General features: G+C 35.0%; 1 protein-coding gene across 1 annotated transcript in view; it reads right to left on the reverse strand.

Moving 5' to 3' along the window:
• The window catches only part of LOC125676423 (E3 ubiquitin-protein ligase rnf213-beta-like), a 357,493-nt gene that overhangs the window by 137,858 nt on the left and 200,072 nt on the right, over nt 1–19,563 (reverse strand). The window contains exons 17-18 of the mRNA XM_056160943.1: nt 14,136–14,234; nt 2,240–2,426 (exon numbers count right to left, since the gene is read on the reverse strand). Coding sequence (XP_056016918.1) covers nt 2,240–2,426; nt 14,136–14,234 — 286 coding nt within the window. The remainder of the gene's footprint in view (nt 1–2,239; nt 2,427–14,135; nt 14,235–19,563) is intronic.

Raw genomic sequence — 19,563 nt, forward strand, 5'->3', positions numbered from 1 at the left:
AATAGCATTGCATTAAAGCAGAACATAAGGTCTTTCATAACTGTAAATTTAGGCAAGATGCATTTCTGTACAAAAAATGAAGTCTAGTATTTACCTTTTGAATGACGCTTGAAACAATATTTTCACATGAGAGAAATTTATCTTTTCATACCCCTAAATATTTAACAGATTCATATGCTTTGATTTCATGACCATTGCATAGAATTTTAAAACTTGTAAACAAAAATTTTTGGGGTGGTCCAAATAAAATGGTTTCGGTTTTTCGAAGGTGAAAAATGGACCAAGCTCCATTGACACATTCAAAACTTAAACAGTTACTTCAGTCTACACTAGACAAAAGAAATTGAATTGATTCAACCGAATAATTTTTAGCATCTAATCTTAACTGTATTATGACCCTTAAAAGTACCTCTAGATACTTTCCTTGTACAGAAAGTTAAATAGTTATCACTTATAACAGTGGTGATAACACCTGAGTTAACAATGTTTTCTTTGAAATTACAAAGGATATGATCAGTTACAGACTCTGTGTTGCAAGTAAGTTTTGTTGGATCATGTATAATTTGGTCGAGACAAAATAAATTCAAAGTATTCAAATAGTGTTTATATAAAGGATGGTTCTTGTTGGCTATACAAATGTTAAAATCATCCAAGATAATTCTTAATCCTTACGTAAGACACAATAATCCTCAACTGAAATTTCACTGTCAGTGACTGATTCGTCTAACCAGGTTTTACTAATGCCTATAACTGCAGCTTTAGATTGGTTTGCTATTAAGCGTAGATCAGAACATTTTGGAAGAAAGGGTCGTGCATTTAAATGAAGTGCATTCCTTTCGTTTAAAAACACTGGAATTTTTTATATTCTGGTTGGTTGTCACCCTTTCCTTTGAATTTTGGAGGTTTTGGAGGACCAGGGTTCAGCTCAATATCGCCGCTCAATATTAAGAGTAATATGAGGAAAGATTTCTCACCGGTTCGTTGTAACACATTCCGAGTTTCCTCCATGAAGTTGGAAATTTAATAACACAGTTGGCGAGTTCAGCAATAATGACATTCTGAGATGATATAAAGGTGTTGTTTACCAAAATATAAGTGCTAAAATAGTTGTCCAATTGATTGATATCACTACAAAGTCTTAAAACAATAAAAACCAGAGCTGTTGACATAAACCCGCGCGAAACTGCTGCCATCCCGATCCCGAAAACTTATTTTTCTTAAAAGGGCTCTTTTCGTAAATATTGCATTTCTATAATTCAATTTAAATCTTTGAAACTTAATTTTAATTAGGGCACCATTACTACAATGTATTGAGGAGATCCGCATATCAAACATTCACTACACATGAGTTTCACAAACCCATACCCTTGTGATTCACGAGAGGAAGATTTTTATTGATATGGCAAATCCATAGCAATTTAATCAAAACAATAAACAGTTTTAATAACATATTCACAATCCATATACAAGGATTTTTGTGCACTAAGTGTAAGTATGTACAGGTATTTGATTAGTGACGCCAGATTTATCATCGTGACGTAATGTTATTTCGCAGAATTTTCTTTGGCTGTACATTTGGGAGCTTTAAACACACGCATACAGACATAAAGTAAAAATTATAGGATGTCGAACTGTTAATTTTACATGTAGCACCGTTAGTACTTCATGATACATTGTTGTAGATTATAATTGCCAAATAAACGTATAAAGTTGTGGTGCAGATCACATATAATACATGTACATGCCCTGATTTCTTGTTGGAACCGGAAGTAGACATGATATTTTGTGTTTTCCATTCTTTCAATAGAAAACTATCGCTGATAATGTGAGGGCATATATAAACTTTGGTGACATCTTATTGGAATAATTTAGTTTTTCTTTTCTGTTTTTAACAGTAACAAGAACACAATATTTAAAGAAGTTACACTTCTATTCTCGGGAAAATAAAACTTTCGGAAGAAGTTTGTTTGGAAAAACCACGGTGATCTCGTAGATGTAGTAATAGAATGTATGGATTTTCTGCAAGTTGTTTAAAAGAAATAGCCTACTAGCTGTTTTAATGTCAATTTTTGTTCTAGCTAATTTATCAATTATCGCCATTGTCACAATGACAATAATACTAACAATAGTAATAATTTGAACACTGAAAATATATGACGTTGAGGAAGTACGAATAATGTGTATTTGAAAGTATATCTCCAATCACAATTGATCTCACCAGCTATTACAAAACACTTACAAAACATATCCAGAAAGTGAATGAATGGTGACCATGACAAGGTAAAATTCAGAATGGCCGATGGTGATTTGGACAAATTTCCTTCCTGCCACTTCTGCTCAAAAAGTCTAGTAAGCATTTTTCCGTATGTTGCAGCTCCACCTCCAGTCACAATTTGATTTTCACAAAAATGTCCTTTTTGGAGAATCTAAACATAAAAAATACACTCAATATTTCAATTTCCAAGTTATGTGTATATATATTGTGGAAATAATCATCCAATTAGTTTGGACAAATATTGGAATTAACAGTTTCGACCAGACATCCTATAATGGCAGGGTCATATGATGTATTCCTTCAATTCTGTCTTCTTATATAGATATGATCTCAAACACTAGCTTGTCATACACTGTATGTCTCCTCGGCAGTTTTAAGATATGATTCCATACATGTACATCATAATTATTGTTTATAAATGCATATACCAAGTCATAATTACAGGTCATTTCATCCAAAATTTTGCAACTAAAAACATTCAATGTGCTTCAACATGTCCTGTTACAACTTTTATTCATGCTGATTTTATTTTGCGATTTACCAGTAATAAACTGAAGTAGTACGACTAATTTTCGCGAACGAGATAATTTTAAACAAGCTGGATATTAACCTGTGCATGCACGGGTGGATATAAGATAATTGACATCGGACCTGAAATGACGTAATGCGATTTTTAAAAGTTGTTTTCTATTTATTACATTGCATGCAATTGAACATCCCCAAGAAAAATTCAAGGCACGTATAACTGAATGTACATGAAAGGCGAAGATAACAAACAGTGATCAATTTCATAACTCCTATAAGTAATACAAAACAGAGAGTTGGGCAAACACGGACCCCTGGATATACCAGAGGTGGGAGCAGATGCCTAGGAGGAGTAAGCATGTATTACTTTACCTCCACCCCCCCCCCTCTCTCTCTCTCTCTTCCATTTTAACATATTTCGACCGTTTAACCGATCTTCTGCAGTCATGTTTACCTGTCATAGCAACGTAACACCAATCATAATTTTTATTCAACTTTTATTTCGGCAGGAAATTTCTCCTTTTCACACTATGTCTATGTTGGAATGAAATGTACCGACAATGTCTGACATGCAGAATTTGAAATTGGGGCCAAAATATTCCTTCCCATCTTGGCCAAAACCGTTCCTTTTTCGATGGTGTAGTAGTACCTGTAGGAACGAGAACAGCTATCGACATGGATGTCGAACGATTCGGGAAATTCATTTTACGGTGACTAATATTTGTGAGGAATTATGCAAAACGAGGACACCGCTTATTCATGGAATGGGTATAAGTTTTTAAACATATATTATTGATCAAATCAAAAGGATTGGGAACAAGTTCTAACAACTTATAAATCCCTCTCCTAAAATATTACAATATGTCATGCAAGATAATTTTTAACAGGTAAAATATACAATGATTAGACGAATCTACAGGTTTCTTCTATAAATTCTATGAACAGTTGAAAAATATCTATATTAGTTTACAGACGTGAATTAACATCACAATAGGGTTTTTAGTTCATTTCAACATTTTATGGCTAATACAATCTGGGCCAATAGCTTTTGTTGACTGTGAGTATCGTGATAATATACATACAAGTGATTCAGAGAAGAAGAGACAGTACGGTTTCAAAAAGAACTGCATATTGCAACGTGAACTATTAGAATAACTTTGTTTTATAGGTAGTTGTGAAAACGACTGGCTATATACATGTATGTGTGAAATCCATATTTGTCACTATAATCTGATCATAATATCTTTGTATAAATCCTGGACATGTTATTTTGTTCAATTTATAGAAATTATCTTCGTCATTATGTCCTTGCTTACTCTATACATGTATAGTGTATTGATCTTGGTCACTACGTAAGATTATGGTCACTGGGACCACTCAGGTGTGAAAATCACAAGCCAAGTGAAATAAGAATTTCACAATTTTTGATAATAAATCAAATCCGGCAAAAGAAAAGAAATAATCTCTACAATCGTTCACAGATTTTTTTTATCCATATGGGCTCCATCATTTTTGTTCCTTGGTTGTTTCAACTATTATTTGTGTTTTGAATGCCATAAATACAAGATTTTGGTGTCCAATTTCTAATTCAAACATTCAGTTTGTTAAAAATAAATGGTATAATTATAATTGTAATAGTATAAATTTAGCAAATCATTAGATAGAAAAACAGTAATACGTCTAAATAGATGAACGAGGCAAATCTTATTTGGTTCTGATGGAGGACCGGTGGTTGTTGACCCGTCTGCGAAGGTCTGTTGTTTCTCCTATGTACTGCTTCTGGCAGACATCGCAACTGATGAGATAGATGCAGTTATATGTTTTGCAGGAAAAGTTTCCCAATATTTTATAACTGCGACCTGTGATAGGACTGCTAAAATCCTCAGTGTCTGAGTTATATTTGCATAATTGACATCTGAGGTCTGCGCATGTTTTGAAACCTCCATTGGGTAAAGGGGTATCCAGTTTGGTCCTTACTATCATGTCCTTCATGTCCCAGGGGTTGGGATGTATATACGTACCTTTTTACCAATTTGTGGTTAATCTATTTTCTTTATTTTCAGCTGTCTTTTATATTGCAACAGAAAGCACTTTTAACACTTGTTGAGTCTTCTAAATAAACTTAGAGTAAGTGGTTTACAAGTGCAATTTAAAAAAACCGCACTCCTATACTTTCTATGTTACATCAATATTTTTGCTTTTTATTTTTAGAAAACAAGCATTCTAAGAGGACTGCATGACAATTTCACAATACACAGTCCCCAACTGGCAGAAAAAATCTTTTGACATGAATCGAATGCAAACTGAGTATTTCCTTTAATTTTCTGAATTGAAGGGCCGAAATTTGGCAAAATTTAAACAAATCAAAATTCGAAATTGAGCTGTAATGTATCATGGTAAAGCAATGCACCACATAACAAATGAATATCTGCAAACAAGACAAACAAAGGCATTGAAAAGTGAGAATGTGCGCATTTTTTAAAACTCTCAGTGTTCATAACTCAGCAAAAATAAACAGACCGGAACAAATTTCGAACTTGAAGTGTAAATTATCATGGAAAAGAAATTTAATACACCAAACATCCAATGAATATTTAAAAGCATAAGGAAACAGTGCGGTGAACTGATTTGCCGGACTGACAGTGTTGTTTATTATTATTTGTACTAAATTGACCTTATTATTCTAGAGAGTTTTGTTAACTCATTGACACCTGTGACCTAGATTATCCCATACTTCATGTTATTTTTAGTAGAAAGATGACGTAATAGTTGTATTATTGTCTTTAACGATTGTACTAGAAAATGCATAATTCCTATTAAATATACACTGAAATTCTTATGATAAAAGAGAACTTTGGTTAGACACTTTCTAGGCATTTTGGATTATAAAACTGGGAAGTACGATTTTGGAATTTTTATTTTTTTGTGTGTAGATTCTGTTCGGATTTATTATTCACCTAGCGTAAGTTAGTATTTTGCTAGTGTTAAAATTTTCTATTCATTATTAATTGTAAATAAATATTATCAATTGTTGAATTGCCTTTTGTTAGTAAATTCTGCTGCATTATATTAAGGGTTTGTTCTGACCCATAACAGAATTGGGGGCCAAGCCGGGATAAGATACAAAATATATCGGTTTTTTTTTCAAGATTTCAAGATCATTTTATCTTAATTGTTGAATTCCTAAGACAGCAGAATTTACCATGTTTTCGGTTACAAATTTTCTTCTCTCGCCGAATGTTCAGATGTTCGATGCCTTAAAAAGGATGAGTTGAAGCGTTTAGCTGTACGCTTCGGGTTAGAGATTAAATTTGCAATGTGTAACAAGATATTAGTGATAAGGTCGCTAAACAAGAGGCCCATGAGCCACATCGCTCACCTGAGTCACTTAAGTAAATCTGAAGATTATCATAAAGCTTCCTTGTGAATCTCAACTTTCCTGGCACAGTGGTTCTTGAGAAGAAGATTTTTAAAGATTTTTCTTATATCAACACACATGAAATATGGTTTCCCCTATTGTAGCAACACCTGACCCCCGGTGGCCATGATTTGAACAACTTGAATCTGAACTATGTCATAAAGCTTCCATGTAAATTTCAACTTTTCTGGCACAGTTGTTCTTGAGAAGAATATTTCCTATATTAAGACATATGAAATACAGTTTCCCCTATTGTGGACCCACCACGACCCCCGGGAGCCATGATTTGAACAAACTTGAATCTGCACTATGTCATAAAGGTTCCATGAAAATTTCAACTTTTCTGGCACAGTGGTTTTTTTGAGAAGATTTTTAAAGATTAATTATCTTACATTAACACATATGAAAAACGGTTTCCCCTATTGTGGACATATCTGACCCCCGGAGATCATGATTTGAACAAACTTGAAACTGCACTATGTCAAAAAGGTTCCATGTATATTTCAACTTTTTTGGCACAGTAGTTCTTGAGAAGAAGATTTTTAAAAATTCATCATATATTTACACATATGAACTACGGTTTCCCTTATTGTGGCAAAACCTGACACCCCGAGGGCCATGATTTCAACAAACTTGAATGCGAACTATGTCATAAAGCTTCAAACTTGAATCTGAACTATGCCAGGAAACTTCGATGTAAATTTGAACTCTTCTGGCTCAATGGTTCCTGAGAAGAAGATTTTTCCTATATAAATACATATAAAATGTGGTTTCCCCATGTGTGGCCCCACCCGACCCCCGGGGGCCATGATATGAACAAACTTGAATCTACATTATGTCAGGAAGCTTCCATGTAAAGTTGAACTCTTCTGGTTCAATGGTTCTTGAGAAGAAGATTTTAAAAGATGTGTCCTATATAAACACATATAAAATATGATTTCACTTAGTGTGACTCCACCCGACCCCTGGGAGCTATGATATGAACAAATCTGAATCTGCACTATGTCATAAAGCTTTCATGTAAATTTGAACTCTTCTGGCTCAATGGTTCTTGAGAAGAAGATTTTTAAAGCTTTTTCCGATATACACAAAATTATAAAATATGGTTTCCCTTAGTGTGGCCCCACCCGACCCCCGGGGGCCATGATATGAACAAACTTGAATCTGCATTATATCAGGAAGCTTCCATGTAAATTTGAACTCTCCTGGCTCAATGGTTCTTGAGAAGAAGATTTTAAAAGATTTTTCCTATATAAATACATATAAAATATGGTTTCCCCTATTGTGGCGCCATCCGACCCCTGGGGGCCATGCTACGAACAAACTTGAATCTCCATTATGTCAGCAAACTTCCACGTACAGTGGTTCATGAGAAGAAGGTTTTTAAATGACCCCACCCTATTTTTACACTTTTGTGATTATCTCTCCTTTGAAGAGAACCTGGACCTTAATTTGAACAATTTTGAATTCCCTTCAACTAAGGATGATTTGCATTAAGTTTGAATGAAATTGGCTTACTGGTTCTGGAGAAGAAGATTTTAAAAAAATTTCAGTGTATTTTTACTGATTTGCTATTATCTCCCCTTGGATAAGAGGTTGGCCCTAATTTGAACAATTTTGAATCACCTTCACCCAAGGATGATTTGTGCCAACATTGGTTAAAATTGGCTCAGTGGTTTTGGAGAAGAAGTTGAAAATGTAATTGTTTAACAGACAGACGGACAGACAAACAGACAGACAGAGAGACAAACGGACAGACAGACAGACGACGGACAAAAAGCGATCAGAAAAGCTCACTTGAGCTTTCAGCTCAGGTGATCTAAAAACGTGTAGGAGAAAACATTTTCGAGTCATATGATTTCCCTAAACAAGCAGTTGACCAGCGAAAATGACAGAATTTGAATTTCAATTAGAATTAGAAAAAATTAAATTCCAAAGACAAAGAGAAGAATGTGTGGAGAGAGATAAAGAAAATGAAAGAACGGAACAAAAAAAAGAAAAACAATTTGAGCGAGAAAAAATGTAATTCGAGACTGAAAGTACAGAGAGAGAAAGTTTAAGACAATTTGAATGAGAAAAATTACAATAACAACAGAAATTTGAAGCCTTACCTGTCAGAAATGAGTTCGATGCAGCTCAGAATATCATGTTAGTTCCGAAATTTCAAGAAAAATCAGTTGATTTGAAAAGTTGCAGAAAATTTGAAATGGCCACGGCAGGTTTGGTCCACTTTGTTACAAAGTGTTTTGATTGCCAAAGCGGCCAAATTGAGGGAAGTATTTATCAACTGATTGTTCTTGAAATTTCGGAAACATTTTTCGTCAATTCATCTTAGTAGAAGAGTTTAAGGAGTGTGTTCATCAAGATTTGAGAATACATTTAGTAGATCAGAATGTGAGAACTTTTGAAGAAGCTGCAGTTATTTCAGATACTTATACTCTCTCTCATAAGAAAAAAATTGTAGCAAAATCTCAAACTAATAGTACATCAAAAAGTGTAGACTCAGATAAAAAGAGTGCTTCAGAGTTTCAATTATTTCCCAGTCACCATATAACAGTGGTTCTACGTCCAGTCCAAGGTCAGGACGCTCTGAAAGGTCCTCTGGTGTACGATCGCTTCTTACTTGTATTTATTGTAAGAAAAAGGTCATCTGATTAGTGAATGCTTTAAGTTTAAGAGAAAAAAAATGACCTTGACAAACCACAGCCACATGTTTGTACAGCATTTAGAAATGATAGGAAAGCCTTTGTTTCGTTTTGTTCTGACACTACTAATGTTCAGGATTCAAAGTGCAGATCTGTTAATTTTATGAAATATTATAAGCCCTTTTTGTCTCAGGGTTTGTTTCACTCAGTGGCTTTAGTGAAGTTAAACCTGCTCAGATTTTGAGGGATACCGGTGCTGTACAGACTTTGTTGTTAGAGATATTTTGCCCTTCTACTGGTCGGTCAGTTTTATTAAAGGGTGTTGAGCTAGGCGTCATTGATGTTCCCTTACATAGAATTTTGTTGAAATTATATTTAATTACTAGACCAGTTATCGTAGGTATTCGATCTACTCTTCCTGCTCAAGGCACTTCCTTGTTGCTAGGCAACGATTTAGCTTGGCAAAGTTATACCACATCCTATAGTTTGTGAGAAAATCCCTTCCAATGTCGCGTGCGGTGAAGAAGACGACAACCTATATCAAGCCCGTGCTGTTACTAGATCGATGACCAGAAGAAAAGAAGTCGAGACTGAACATGTTCAACCCATCAGTGACACTTTCCTGTGTGACCTTGATGGCAGTTCACATGAAAACAGACATTCATGTAACAGTCAGTTTCCACTGAAAGTCAGTGATGATGGTGGTCCCAATACACAGATCAGGGCAAAGACACCCTCAGTAGTGAGCAGCTACTGTCCAAGCAAAATAAGGAGCCTGATATTACCCAACTGAGCAAACGGGCACTTCCACCAGAAGAGGCCGCAAAAGTTGGAGATTGTTTCTCTACCAACGACGGAATCCTTATGCGGAAATGGCGTCAATAAGACTTGCAACAGGATTTTGAATCAGTTTATTGGCCTAAGTTAAGAAAAGATGTTTCTGAATTTTACAAGTCTTGTCATGTTTACCAGATGGTAGGTAAAACCTAATCAGAAAATTCCATCTGCACCTTTACAACCCATCCCAGCATTTAAAGAACAATTCAGTCAGGTTTTAATAGACTATGTAGGACCCTTGCCAAAAACTAGGTCCGGGAACCAGTATTTACTTACTATCATGTGTACGTCCACTCGATTCATTGAAGTTATACCTCTAAGAAATATTAAGGCGAAAAACATAGTCAAGGCCCTTACCATGTTCTTCAGTTTTGTAGGAGTGTCTAAGGCTATTCAGTCAGACCAAGGTTCAAATTTTATGTCAGAGTTGTTTCAACAGGTCATGCATGAGTTAGGTGTTAGACAGTATAAGTCTACTGCTTATCATACCGAGTCCCAGGGGAACTTGAACGTTTCTATCAGACTCTTAAAACTATGATGAAAACATACGGCTATCAGTATGATAAAGACTGGGAAGGGGTTCACCTTGTGTTATTTGCTGCAAGAGAAGCAGTTCAAGAGTCACTAGGATTCAGTCCCTTTGAATTAGTATTTGGCCATACAGTTAGAGGTCCTTTGAAATTGTTGAAAGAGCAATGGCTAACTGAAAGTAGTGCTCTTAATCTTTTAGACTATATATTTAATTTCAAAGAGAAACTTCATAATGCTTGTACATTAGCACAAGAACAGCTCAAGAATTCTCAAGTCAAAATGAAAGTTTGGTATGATAAAGATGCTAGGAACAAAGTTTTTAAACCAGGTGATAAGGTTCTTGTATTTTTGCCTGTTCATGGTCATCCTTTGCAGGACAGGTACTATGGTCCTTATGAAATTTAAAGCAAGCTTAGTGATGTGAACTATGTAGTTACGACACCTGGCTGGCGTAAAGAAAATCGACTTTGTCACATTAAAATGTTAAAAGAGTATTTTGAGTATTTAACTTCTACGTTAGAAGAAAAAATGTCATGCTGTAGCCTTCAATTCGACATTTAGATATATCGACGACATATCATCTATTAACAATAATAATTTTCATTCATATGTCGATTCGATATATCCAAGTGAACTCTAAATAAAAGACATCGCTGAGTCGTCCACCTTCATACTTAGGTGTTTTATTGAAAGTAGATATTAACGGCACATTTTATGACAAACGGGATGATTTTAGGTTCTACATCGTCAAGCTCCCATATTGATGTAGCAATAGTCTATTAGCACCTGGATATGGTGTTTATATCTCTCAACTGATACGATACGCAAGAGCTTGTTGTGCTTATAGTCAGTTTTTAAATCGAAGCAAGCTACTGACAAACAGGTTGATGGTCCAGGAGTTCTAACAGTCTCGTTTAGAGTCAGCATTTAGTTAATTTTATGGACTTTATAACGATATAGTTTGCCAATACAACCCATCATTCTGTCAAATGCTGTCTGACGTGTTTCATAGCGATTGTTAGGCCCTTCTTGGCACACTGATTTTGACTACGGATAACTCCGTATACCTGATCAAGATATAGGGCTCATGGCGGGTGTGACCGGTCAACAGGGGATGTTTACTCCTCCTAGGCACCTGATCCCACCTCTTTGTATATCCAGGAATTCGTGTTTGCCAAACTCTCTATTTTGTACTGCTTATAGGAGTTATGAGATTAATCACTGTTCGTTATCTTCACTTTTCATGTGACAGAACTTATGTAAAATACGTTTCCACTTTAGCCGATTGTTCAGATGCTACAAGATTATAATGAGAATGAAATTAGTATAGAAACTTGTGAAAAATACTTCAACCAGAATGTCTGTTTAAAGAACTCTGAAATCCTTACCAATCTAGATACCAAACTTGGACATTTAAATATTCACCAGAGATAACAAGTTCAACGTCTCATAGCTAATTATCCCTGAATCTTCTCTGATGTACCACAAAAAACCAATGCTGCTTGTCATGATGTAATAGTTAGTGACGTGTTTCCCATCAAGCAGCTTTTCTATCGTTTAAATCCATTAGAATTGCAGTACTTAAGAACAGAAGTCCAGTACATGCTGGAAATGACATTATCGAACCAGGTAAAGGTGATTGAAGCTCACATTGCATTATGGTCCCGAAACCTGATGGTACCTACCGATTATGTACTGACTTTACAAAAGTGAATTCTGTCACAAAAACATACTCTTATCCGATTCCTAGAAGTGATGACTGTATTGTCAAAATCGAAAATGACAAATTTGTCAGTAAATTTGTTATGTTGAAGGTTTACTGGCAAGTGCCATTGACTGAAAGAGCCAAAGAAATATCAGCATTTGTGACTCCCGATGACCTATTTCCATACAAAGTGATGCCGTTTAGTATGAAAAATGCCCCAGCGACCTTTCAGCGGATGATTCATTCCCTTCTACATAACCTTTAAGGATGGGAAACCTACATTGATGATGCTATCATCGACAGCGACACATGGGAGGAACATTTCCAAATTATGCGTGCATTCTTTGACATTCTGCCAAGAGCACATTTAACAGTCAATCTTGCAAAGTGACTTTTGTCATGCTACTGTTGAGTATTTAGGTAAAAAAGTAGGTCAGGGTTATGTTACACCTATTGTGGCTAAAGTGGAGGCTATTGCAAAGTTAGCGATTCCTACAAACAAGAAAGAGTTGATGAAATTTTTGGGCACGATAGGTTTTTACAGACAATTGTGTCCAAATTGTACTTCAACAGTTGGTCCACTTACCAACTTATTGCAAAAGATGGCTAAATTTGTATGGACAAAGGACAGCGATGAATCATATTGTAAAATTAAATATGTTCTTATGAGTAGTCCAGTTCTTTCAGCTCCTGATTTTTTAAAGCAATTGAAGCCTACTATAGATGCTAGTGATGTAAGAATCGGTGCTGCTTTGTTTCAAGAAGATAGTGACAATGTAGATAGAGTTGTTTCATATTTTTCAAAGAAACTTACAAAATGTCAACAAAATTATTCAACCATTGAAAAAGAGTGTTTTGCTTTTTTGTTAGCTTTGCAACATTTTGATATTTATTTCAATGTTACTATGTATCCAATTCTTGTTTGTTTGTTTTTTGCGAATCACAACATTCTCACTTTTTTGCATAAAATGTCAAACAAGAATGAAATACTCACAAGATGGAGTTTATTAATTCAAGAGTATTATATTGATATCGAACATATCAAAGGCAGAGACAATGTTACAGCAGATGTCTTGTCAAGAGTGTCATGAGTATGTTTTGTTATTTTGTTATTACTTTGATTGATGTACATTTATATTTGAGTTTTTATTGTCATTCAAACTTTTTAAGGGGAAGGTGTTGTGAATTATTACTATTTGCACTAAATTGACCTGATGATTCTAGAGAGTTTTGTTTACTCATTGACACATGTGACTTAGATTGTCCCAGGCTTCATTATATTTCTAGTAGTAAGATTACATAATGGTTGCATCATTGTCTTTTAAGATTGTACGAGAAAATCCCTTCCTATTATACATACACTGAATTTTTAATGATAAATGAGAACTTTAATTAGACACTTTACATACTTTTTGGATTATTAAACTGTGAGCTACGATTTTAGAATTACTATTTTTGTGTGTGTAGATTAAGTTTGGATTTATTGTTCAACTACCGTAAGTTAGTATTTTGCTATTGTTACAATTTTCTTTCAATTATTAATTGTAAGTAGATATTATCAATTGTTTAATTGTTTTTCGTTAGTAAATTCTGCTGCGCTATATCAAGGGTTTGTTCTGACCCATAACAACAGTCAGATAGATAGACAGACGGACGGACAGACGGAGTGCAAACCCACTGTCCCCTACAACTCCGCTGGCTAAAATAGTATTGTCAATGTAGGGAATATTTAAGATAAATCGGTATAACTGTTAAGATTTTGTTTTGATCCATCCAGGCCTGGTAAGCCATGCTTTAAATTAAATTGCATTATATACGGAGAGGAACTATACAGGCAATGCCTGATCTCCGATCCTATCATGAATTATCATAATAAAATACTGTTTAAAAAAATGCATTTACACAATATTGAGAAAAGATGGTCAACAGGTAAGCAATGAACATTGTTTATCAAAATTTTCACCTGAACCTAAAAATTCCTGTTTATGGCTCTGTGGAATAGCCCACAGAGCTAAACTTATTGTTATACTTGCAGGGAACACATGTATCATATTAGCGTCAAATTTTGGTTCGAGGGAGCTAGAAGTGACAACTTTCAAAGCAAAATACATGTTCATATTTGAATAGCATAAATAATTGGTAATCCTAGATGATTATTTTAAGTTAATTCATCGCTGATCTAGAATTGAATTGCAGTACCTGGAATGCAGTTTTCCCCAACACATCCTGTACAACCCCGTGAAATTCTTCAGATTTTTCACAATACACATTTATAAGAATTTCTTTATTCACGCCTTCCTGTGGAATAGAAGACATAACAATTGTTAATGGAAGTGACTTATATAAGTGTTCAGAATTGAGATGTTCTAGCTATATTTTTTCTTCTTCTACAATCATCCTTATATGTAGGTAACACAAAAGAATTGTAAGCTGTAAACATCAAATTTCAACCCGTATCACAATCTTAATACAATGAACTAATATTATTATCAAAGCTGTGCATGTATCATCGCTGTGTTTTTACTTGATGGTTTGTATTCACCAATAGTATTGAAAAGAAATACAATCAACTGCTGCACATAATAGATGTGTAACGACATAACATTTCGTTATGTACACAAGAAAATAAAGGGTGTGTTATCAAATACTTGTGTTGTGTACAACTTGCACTCGATTGATACCTGTGACCTAGAATGTTCTAGAGTTCGATGTTTACCTCTTTAGTAGAAAGAGGACGTATTGTTTGCATAGCTGTGTCGTTCAAGAATGTACTAGAGAATTCATTCTTAGTCCCCGAGGGTCTCTACAGCCCAGTAGCTAAGTACTTCGTTACTAGCTTGAAAATACGGATGTATATTTAATTGCTGTTATAAAATTTAGAAATTCATTTCAAAATTAAGGATTATCTTCCTCATGCATAGCTCTTATCCTTGGACGAATTTGGCTCCACTTTTTTGGCACGCTGTTTTTGGCTATATTTAGTTCTAAAGCTTCATAGTTATTTCGGATTTCAAACATTTCGGTTGAGCATCACTGAAGAGACATTATTTGTCGAAATGCGCATCTGGTGCATCAAAATTGGTACCGTATAAGTTTTACATTCTTATCATGAATACACTGAATTTTATGACGAAAAAGCTCTGGTTAGACAAGGACTTTGGGCATATGGATTATTTTATAACTGGAAACTAGGATTTTGGAATTAACACTTTTGTGTGTAGATTCAACTTGACACGGACTTTGATATTATTCCCCTATCGTAAGTTAGTATTTTGCTATTGTTCAATTTTTTTCAATTATTATTTGTAAATAAATCTTACTAATTGTTTAATTGCATTTGTTAGTAAATTCTCTACTGTGTCATCAAAGGTCTTTTCCGACTCATAACACTTGTCATCTAAATATTGAGCAAACACAATGTCTAACAGTGTCTAATACTGACGATTACATTTAGTACAGTTGTACACCCCTTCAGTACGAAGAGTAACTGTAAAATCATACTTTGATTAAGTCATCTCAATTATTATTGTACGCAAAATTAGCTAGTAAAAAGAAGTTTACACAGAAAAATAACGATTTTAAAAGGCATACCTTTTTCTGTATTTATCTTTGGATATTTCACTTGTCTCAACTCAACTCCTTCATCACGTTAAGACCGCCTGAATATATTGCTAGTTGTGTGAATCCGCAAACTAGTCTTTAAGCCACAAAACGTTGCATATGCTTTTTGTATTTCATTAATCAATGAATAGATATAAAGTAATAAATGGAATAAATTGAAACCGAAACAAACCTTTCTTACATTTTGTATGTTAACATGCTTGATTTACTTCTAGAAATGATACAAGTCGAAGGCTATTATATCGATCAAAACAGACCCGTATAGTACGATCTCATTTTCCTTATAAAACATGAGACTATTCAATAATTGATTTATTTATTTCACAAAAATAATGTAAACGTTGGATTTTACTGTATAATCAGCTTATCACAACCACTAATGATAATTACAGTCATTAACAGTTCAAGATCATCCAAGTTCAATATATAGTGTGCTCCCCATGCGCACCAATGCCTCCCTATGACCGCAATTAAGTCTCTAAAACTTCCACTCTAACTGACGAAACTGGAACAGTTGTTGCAGAGTCTGAGGACGGTTGTCTTTGATGGATGCGCCTATCCAGTTCGTCCCATGCATGTTCAATAGATTTCACATCTCTTGACTTCGATGACCAAAGAAAAACCTGGATATTGTGTCTTTGCAGGAAATCACATGTTAGCCGATCCTACCTCTGGTATGTTCAGAGGTCCGTGTTTTCCCAATTCTTTCTTTTGTAATCATTATGGGAGTTACATGTATGATATTGATCAATGTTCATTATTTTCACCTTTCACGTGGTATGGTGTTGCAATGTTGGAATACTGCTCAGTGATGCTGCATTTTTGGAACCACATGTAGTTGTATGATTTCATCAGCATACCGTTGAGTCATCAAAGTACCTTGTACCCTATATGATGCCGCGTATCAATGATGCACAATGCAGTTGGAAGCAGGTTTGTCATAATTTGTAATTGCAAGAGATTAAACTTTTGCAAAAAGCAACATATCGCGCCTGTTTACCAAGTATCAACAACATGGTTCAACGAGATTAAAGTGTACCAAACAAATTACAGATTAAAGTATAAATTGCAAAGATTTTAAATGTGTAAATTTGACAGATTAAAGTGTACAGTTTACGGATTAACGTGTAAATTTTACAGATTAATATCTACATTTTACAGAATAGAGTGCGAAATTTACATATTAGAGTGTAAATCTTACTGATGAAAGTGTGGAAAATAAACAAAAAACCCATGGGCCAAATCACTCACCAGAATTACCTTGGCTCATATTTAAAGATTTTTCCTATACATTCGCATGTAAAACTTTGATCCCAATTGTGGCCCCAACCTACTACCAGGGGCCATGATTTTTAAAAATTGAATCTGGACTATGTCAGGAAGCTTTCATGTGAATATTAAGTTTTCGGAAGAAGATTTTTAATGATTTTCCCTATATATTTGTATGTAAAACTTTGATCCTCTATTGTCACCATGATTTTGATCAACTTCGATCTGCACTATGTCGGGAAGCTTTCATGTAAATTTCAACTTTCCGTTAAGTCCTCTTTATCGTACCCATTAAATGATCATTTTAAGGAAGTAAACCAACGGTTACAATTAGCTTTTAGACTTGTGAAAAGCAAAAACAATCTCCGAAGGAGTATAATGATCGAAAGTCCAAAGCAATTTATTTCTCAGAGGGAGACAGAGTTTGGCTTTTCACTCCGTCACCAATTCCAGGATTATATCTCAAGCTGAGTCACAACTGGCATGGTTCCTTCATAATACTGAAAAGGTTATCTGGGGATACCTATACACTACATGACCGAAACAGTGATGCGAAAAGACAGACCGTCCATGCTAACAAATTGAAGCCCTGTGGAGCCTAGCGACCGGGCCCCGACCATGGTTACGATCTATAGCTAAGTGAAGAACGCGTACCTCACTCGATTCAGGACAATGACCTTATTGTCAAAGGTTAGGATGTCATGCGATCTCTTAACAAATCACATATACTAGAAATGCATTATTTTCTGCAGTATGAAAATGGCAATACACAATGGATGAACAAGAGCGATAGCAATGACTTTAAAACTGTGCAACATTGTCTTCAGTCTAAGTAGTATACCCGTGTAACGTTGTAATTGTTATCTGTACGTGAACCTGGGAGTATAAAAACATAAATTCGACTTGAAATAAAATTAACGATTGTGAATAAATAATAATAAAATGATTTAATCGCAATGCACCTGTATGTAGATATATTGTATGTGTTGTGTATCAATTTTATTTCATTGTCATTTGAAATGACAATATGATGTTCATTAGCAATGTGATTTTTGTAATGCAATTAACAGGTTATCTGATTCATTTTCTCGAATCTACATGACATTGTATGTGCCTACACGTAATATATGCAAACTATAATAGTGTACATTGTAGCATGTTACACATCAAGCTTTATCTCCCTGTCACTTGTAAAATGGATAGTTTACTTGCGTGTTTGAAGTAGCAGGTGCAAGACGCTGGCCGCCTACTCCTTTCCCCAGAAGTGTCGTGTGATTGAGTTTGAGAGGAGAGTGAATGTTCAGGGTTTCTAAGTTAATTGGTTCAATGCTTTCTGTTTCTTTTGAATGATCGGAGTTTAAGAGATGACAGAAAGGCTGAGAAATCCATGTCTTCCGCTTGCGAAAAGGTCCTGGGTGAGTGGATTTGATTAGGGGATACCTCGTTTGAAAGGGGGAGACTAAGTTGTATATGCGTACATATGCACATAAATTTGTAAATAGGACTACAGACTTATTAACAATACATATGCGAGGGCCAAATGGAACTCTTTAGTTACGAATTCCATTAACTCTGATTTAATAAGAGAGCATAACACAGCCTATACCGTTTAGTTTCCAATGCTTCAGAGCATAGAATAGATATAACACTGATATACGGTCTGGAGGCTCAATGGTTAGAGTACATGTTTTACAATACAGGTGTCGCGGGTTTGATTTCTGGATCATCTATCTTCCTGTTATATTGCCACCCATTAAAATACCCGGTAACCAATGATATGCTGAGTGTTAAGGGAGTACCATCAAGTAAAAAATGATAATAAAAAGCAGAAAAGAAATATGATGATGGACTGGATGTGGTCACCGGCATGCATAGTTCACTGGATAGGGTACATGAGATGTTATGCTGGGGCCCCGGGTTCGATTCCCAATCCAGCGATATAATTTTTCATCATTCCTCATCTTATTATGATAGCATAGAAATTTATATAAAAGATAACGATGTAATAAAAATTTGATTTTACTTGTAACTCGCAATTTGATTCGCTGAGCAAATTGAAGCAATAATTTATATTGTATAGCATAACTTGATTTGGGGACACGCCCCCTGGACAACCCAAGACGGCACTACATTTGTAAAGTTAAATCTGTTAATGTGTAGGTACATATTTAAAAAGGTGAAAATCACGAAGTGATCAATCTTATAGTTCCAATAAAGAATACAAAATTAAGAATAGGACACGGACTCCTGAACATACCAGACGTGGGATCAGATGCTTAGGAGGAGTAAGCATCCCCTGTCGACCGGTCACATCTGATGTGAGCCTAATACCTTGGTCAGGTAAAATAAATAATCTGAAGGCAAAACCAATTCGCAAAGAACGGCCTAACAATTGGTTTGAAACGCGTCAGAACGCATTTGACCCAATGACAAGTTGTATTGGTAAATTTGATCGTTATAAAGACCATATAATTTGCGGAATCCCGACTTTAAACGATGCTTTTGAAACCCCTGTGACATCAACTTGTTTGTCAGTCGACGTGTCGGTTTAAACCTGATCACACACATAACACGTTCTTGTGTATCGAATCAGTTGAGAGATATAAACACCATATGCAGGTGATAATGGAATAGTGCTACATAGGTATGGAGAAGATGAAATCATCCCGTTTATCATAAAGTTGAGTCTTTAGTTTTCCGTTAACATGTACATTCCATGACGGTATTGACCAACGAC

Source organism: Ostrea edulis, chromosome 3 (genome assembly GCF_947568905.1).
Source record: "Ostrea edulis chromosome 3, xbOstEdul1.1, whole genome shotgun sequence".
Classification (NCBI taxonomy): domain Eukaryota; kingdom Metazoa; phylum Mollusca; class Bivalvia; order Ostreida; family Ostreidae; genus Ostrea; species Ostrea edulis.